The sequence below is a fragment of the Bos mutus genome, chromosome 23 (genome assembly GCF_027580195.1).
Source record: "Bos mutus isolate GX-2022 chromosome 23, NWIPB_WYAK_1.1, whole genome shotgun sequence".
NCBI lineage: Eukaryota > Metazoa > Chordata > Mammalia > Artiodactyla > Bovidae > Bos > Bos mutus.
The window spans coordinates 23,221,725-23,227,724 of NC_091639.1; the positions used below are offsets into that span (position 1 = coordinate 23,221,725).

Below are 6,000 nucleotides of genomic sequence, written 5' to 3' on the forward strand. Positions count from 1 at the left end.
GGGCTTCTTACGAAATGCTCAGCCTCTCCTCAGAACCACCTTCTCAGAGTCTCAGGACAAGATCAAGGGATTGCTTATTTAACAATCTCTGTGTGTGAGGCTGATACACAGCATGTGGGAATCCCGGTCTATGTAAGTTCCTGCTACTAAAAGTGTGATCTGAAGACCAGCAGCATCAGCACCAACCTTATTACAAATGCAGATTCTCAGGCTCTACTCCTGACTGTCTAGATCTAATGAGGGTCCAGGGGAGCACCAGCATCCCCACCCTGGACACTGCACTAATCCTCCAGGCTCCTCCACTGCATCACTCACCCTTCACCTCCTGATTCTGCTCAGCAGTTAGACTGATGCTTCTAACAAGCAGTCACACCAGGTCATCTTCTAGTCAAACCATCTTACGAGTCCACATCTTTCACAGACATCAGATACCTTCTAATATCCTGGAGGCCCACATGATCTGGCCAGACACCAGATCTCATTGCAATTCCTCACTCCTCCAGCCACACCTGCCTCCTGGCTCTTCCTTGAACACACACACTCTCCTGCCCTCCTGCATTTGCACTGGAGGCTCCTCTGCCTGGAGAGGACTCCCCAGACATGCTTGTGGACATTCTTTCATGTCCTTCACATCTTTACACAAAGATCATCTCCTCAACGAGGCCTACACTGACCACCCTAGTAAAACAGCCACATTCCCTTTCCCCACACACTTGTACTCTGGGTCACCTTCCTCAGAGCACTTGCCAATCTCTAGGCAGACACTTCCCTCACTTATTAGGCTCACTCTGCCACCCTCACCAGAACACACTGCACGAGGCCAACAAAGGGTGTCTGCTGTTAGTTCACTGAGGTTTCACAGATGCAAAAATAGAGCATCATCTATCTGGCACACAACAAATACCAGATGAAGGAACGATCAGGGTAGACGCCTCTGTATTCTATCTTCATTAATGTGGACTCAGGCCACTTGCTCTCTCGCAGCAGCTACAGCACATCATCCATTCACACTGACATCAGTGCTGCCTGTGCTTTCCCCACAAGAGTGGATCACCCCTCCCTCCCACACCGACCGATCTGCACTCTATACATAACGATATTTTCCCTTCAGAAAAGATCCCAGGCTGACAGGTCCCATATTCCAACCTGCTGTGACTATTAGGCAGCACTTTTTAAATCCAGAAATTTGGACTGGAAGAGGTGACAGGCTGCAGAGAAGATAGAAATACAGCAAGAAGTAAGACTAGAAACTATTGGGTCCCTCCTCTATGATAACCCCAGAATCTGGTACCTTAAACAAAGATGCAGAAAGGATGCAAAGAAGAAGCCAGGAAACAGCCTGAGAAGGCTGGCAAGAGCTGAGTGAGATGAGAGTTTCTCTCTTGGTAGCACTAAGAATCCTCTATGCAGGACTTTGGTGACAATGACTCCTGTCTCTGTCAAAGATGGGGGACACACAGAGCAGAATAACAGAACTCTAAACATGAGGAAAAAACAACCATTATTTAGAAAAATCCTAAATAAGCAAAATATAAACCCATATACACAAAAAAGCCCTGGGGGCAGGACCTTGGCTGAGCCTAGGCTATATGGTGACAGGAAGTCCTCGCTGCCCACCATCCTAGAGACAGGACAAGGCCCAGGTGCCTTCTGAGTCCCTGTGAACACAGGTCTTGGTGGGACAAGGATTGACTGAAGGGATAAGGACAAAGGGGCTGAGAATATGACCCAGCCCAGGAGTGACCACACCAAAGCCCACGATGCACTGAGCACTGACTGGACACAGGCTCTGACCTGCTCAGCTCCTCAGAGTCTCCTCCTGTTCCTCCTGCAACAGACTGAGCACAGCAATCAAAACCATTCTGGAAGGTTCCAGGTGCTTCTGTTCATTTTCTCTCTTAAACTGAAGGAATCTTCTACTTTACTTTCCCAGTAAACTCTCTTGGCAGGTATTAGAAAAAATAATTTCAATATAGATTTTATTTCCAAAAAGAAAGTAAGACATCATTACTCAGCATACATGAAGTTAAGACAGGGGTTTAGAGGGTCCAGCTCTGTGTCTGCTGGAACAGGAATGTGGATGAGAGAGGAGAACACAGGTCAGGGTGGGGAGGGGGCAAGGTGGGCAGGGGTCATCAGTCTCCTCAACTCTTCACGTTATGGTAATAGGAGCACAGACACATTTACACGCAGCTACAGAAAGAGGGGTCTGGGGATCTGACGTCACAAAGCGGGACCAAGTATCACTCAGTCCCCACAAGGCAGCTGTTTCACACTGTGAGAGAAAAGAATCAGGAAGCAGTTCAGGTCGGTCATGTAAGGGCTGACATTCTCCACAGCCCCCCACACGCTCACATGTCCCACTCAGAGACCCCTGCCACCCAGTGTGTCCCCTCTGACCCAACTCCTCTCCCAATCTAGAGCCCCAGGGTCTCACCTTTAGGAACCGCGAGAGACACATCAGAGCCCTGGTCACTGTCACTGACTGGGGGAGAACAAGACCAGGATGTGGTCAGAACCCACAGGAGAGAAACTGGAGAAGGCACTTTGAGGAGGGTTGAGTCCCGCATGGCCTCCTGTCTGCACCCTCACAAGGGTCTCAGGAATCACCCCCTCTGTACTTACTTTCAGCCTGGGTGTAGCCCCTTCCTGTTTCACCTGTGAGAAGAAAGTATCACGTGAGCAACCAAGGACAGACCAAGTCATGAGATCCTAGAACTCCCTAGTCCTGGACGACAAAAACTTTTCAGAACTGTGACCAAAAATCCAGGACAGGCTCAGGAACATGAAGGAAGGAGACGTGGGGGGACTGGACCATCCGCCCTCCTGGAGGTCTGTCCTCAGAAGGGACATTCCCTCCTGACCTTCAAATGCTGAGAAACAGCCCCCCAATTGGAATTATAAAGATGAAAAATTTGTCTTTCATGTTCACATATACTTTACAAAAGTGTCAGTCTTAGCATCAGCTCAGATTCCACAAGTGTGTGGTGGGTACTCTCCAGTAACGAGGCAGGCAAACTTCCACCTGGGCCAGAAACCCACCCAGTGAGACAAGAAAACTCAGATCCCTCCCTCCTTTCCCTACCTGAGTGCTTCTTCCTCCAAATCACAGCTCCAGTCACCACAGCTCCAGTGACCATGAGGAGAAGAACCAGGCCAACAATGATGCCTATGATGGGGATGGAGGGCTGAGGAGGTTCTGTGGAAGAAAGGGAAGAGGCCCAAACTTCAGGCTTCAGTCCTGACCTTGCTGAACGTGTCCAGAAGGGCTCCTGCTTTATCTGAGAGGTAGCTCCATTCCGGCCCCCTCCTTACCCCATCTCAGGGAGAGGGGCTCCTGAAGCCCCTCATGCTGCACATGGCACGTGTATCTCTGCTCCTCTCCAGAAGGCACCACCAGGGCCGCCCACTTCTGGAAGGTTCCATCCCCTGAAGGCCTGGTCTCCACAAGCTCCATGTCCTGAGTCTGGTCCTCCCCATCACGCTGCCAGGTCAGTGTGATCTTCTTAGGGTAGAAGCCCAGGGCCCAGCATCTCAGGGTGACCTCACGGTCAGAGATGCGGTGATGCGTCACATGTGTCTTTGGAGGATCTGAAGAGGAAGAATCAGAAAATTCACATTCCATGGGCCACTGAACAGAACCAGGTGACGATGCTGAGAATGGACGAGATTTTGGGTTTGAAAAGAAGCAGCACAAACAACAGACACCAGCCTGGACTCTGGGATCTGGGAAAAACTCTTAGTTCTTGGAAAGTTCTGGAGTCAGGGTGAGTGCCAAGGTAGGAGACTCCATGTAAGGGGAAATGACAGAGTAATGGTCCTGATCTGGATGGAGGCTGAATGTCTCAGAAAAGCTAGAGTCTGGCCTCCTAAAATGGTCTCAGGGTGAGAACAGGCCTTGAGAGGGAAACTCATGGTTCACAAGATGGCAGTCAGGGTCAAAGGGCACTGCTGACCAGTTATTTCAGGGATGGTTTTCTGTTTCTTATCCAAAAACAGTGAATGCTTTAATTGTCCTTCAGAGAAATGGGGCCACTGGTGTGTCACTGTCTTCTACAGAATATGAATACCTAGGGGGATTCCCCCCTCTCCAGACAAGAAGTTGGGGTGGTGTTCCCGGAAGGACCCCATTTTCTCTCCTCGTGGAAAGCCGGCTCCAGCCTGAGAGGAGATCAGGAGGCTGGTGCCCCTTATACCTGCGCGCAGCAGCGTGTCCTTCCACTTCTCCAGGTGACTAAGGAGCCACTGCACACAAATGACCTCCAGGTAGTTCCGTTGGAAGTCTGCCTCACCGGAGATTTCCCACCTGCGCTTGGTGATCTGAGCCGCCGTGTTCGCCGCGGTCCAGGAGCGCAGGTCTTCGTTCAGGGAGATGTAATACGCACCGTCATAGGCCTTCTGCCAGAACCCTCGGAGGAGGCGCCCCTCCGGCCCCACGTCGCAGCCAAACACAAACTGGAGGGTGTGAAACCCTGACCCGCCCCGACCATCCGCCGTGATTAAATCCAAACTGAAAATGATACCGGGTCAAGTTCCCCCGACCCGCCCCCGCCTCCTCCCGAATCGGGGGGCGGTGAGGGTCCCGCAGTGTCGGGGTGACCCTCGGACCCAGAGATTCGGGGTCACCCCAGCCGGTCCCTGGGGATGGGGGTCGTGACCTGGACCCGGGCCCGCGTCGCTCACCGGCCTCGCTCTGGTTGTAGAAACCGCGCATGGTATTCAATTCTAATCGCATTCTCCGTTGAGCTTCCTTGGCAGATCCTGTCACCTCTTCCCAATATTCCGGCTCCTCCTGCTCCATCCAAGGCGCCCGCGGCTCCATTCTCGGATTCGGGTAGTCGCTGTCGAACCGCGCGATCTGCATGTCATCCACGTAGCCGACCGTAAAGAAACGCGACTCCCGGAGGCCCGGCCAGGACATGCAGGTGCAGAAATAGTTCAGGGAGTGGTAGCCTGGGGGCGGGGAGGGGTGAGACCCGGCCCGATGTTCCTGCTGGCGCAGGTCCCGGGTCAGAGGTGATGGGGCCGGGAGTGGGGAGGGGGCTTAGGTGCACGTGAGATCGCAAAGGTCGGAGAAGGACCGGGACTTCTTGGGGGAGAGAAAAGGGGGCGGGAAGCAGGGGAGGGACAGGACTGGACCAGGTGGGAGACGACGGGTCTGGGCGAGGGCGGCGGGGTGGCTCCGTCTCTGGGGGTCCTGCCTCCCTCCACAACCCCCGGGCAGTCCCCTCGCCCCTCCCTGCAGAGGCCGTTCCCTCCCGACCCCTCACCGGTCCAGGTCTCGGTCAGGACCAGGACCTCCGAGAACAGCAGGAGGAGGGTTCGCGGCCCCATGACCAGTATCCTCCGGGTCTGGGGAGAAACCGAGTCCGGGCGGAGGCGGGGTGGGTACCGGTGGAGACTATAACCTGGAATCGCGGGGCCGCTGATTGGCTCCTAGAAACCAGACACCCAATGGAAGTGAGAACTAGGGCCGCGACACGAGTGTCCGGGCAAAAAAGCACAACAGAGTTTAAGAAGACATTGTGAAACTCGAGGAGACTGCTGCTGCTGCTGCTAAGTCGCTTCAGTCGTGTCCGACTCTGTGCGACCCCATAGACGGCAGCCCACCAGGCTCCGCCGTCCCTGAGATTCTCCAGGCAAGAACACTGGAGTGGGTTGCCATTTCCTTCTCAATGCATGAAAGTGAAAAGTGAAAGTGAAGTCGCTCAGTCGTGCCCGACTCTTAGCGACCCCATGGACTGCAGCCTACTAGGCTCCTCCATCCGTGGGATTTTCCAGGCAAGAGTACTGGAGTGGGGTGCCATTGCCTTCTCCGTCGAGGAGACTAGGGGTCCCCAACACAGTCCCCGCCCCAAACAAGGCCGTTGACTCTGAGACGCTGAGACCTTGAGAACCACATCCGGTACCTGGGACTTTGCTCTGATCCCTCCTCTCCTGCACCGAGAACTCTGCAGTCACACTGTCCCCGAGTCCTGACCCAGCGACGGTGTAGTCAGA

General features: G+C 53.7%; 1 protein-coding gene across 2 annotated transcripts; it reads right to left on the bottom strand.

The window, feature by feature from the left end:
- Positions 1–1,962: 1,962 nt before the first annotated feature.
- LOC102286220 (BOLA class I histocompatibility antigen, alpha chain BL3-7) lies at positions 1,963–5,486 on the bottom strand. Of its 2 annotated transcripts, none has more exons than XM_070361444.1 (8): positions 5,271–5,486; positions 4,684–4,953; positions 4,197–4,358; positions 3,316–3,591; positions 3,086–3,199; positions 2,626–2,658; positions 2,438–2,485; positions 1,963–2,275 (listed from the first exon to the last, which is right to left on the bottom strand). In XM_070361444.1, exons 1-8 carry the CDS (start codon positions 5,332–5,334, stop codon positions 2,271–2,273), a joined length of 972 nt encoding a protein of 323 aa, XP_070217545.1. In that variant the 5' UTR covers positions 5,335–5,486; the 3' UTR covers positions 1,963–2,270. The 2 variants fall into 2 exon arrangements, with proteins under 2 accessions (XP_070217545.1, XP_070217544.1); XM_070361443.1 differs by having other exon boundaries at positions 4,197–4,472.
- Between the last annotated feature and the right edge of the window lie 514 nt (positions 5,487–6,000).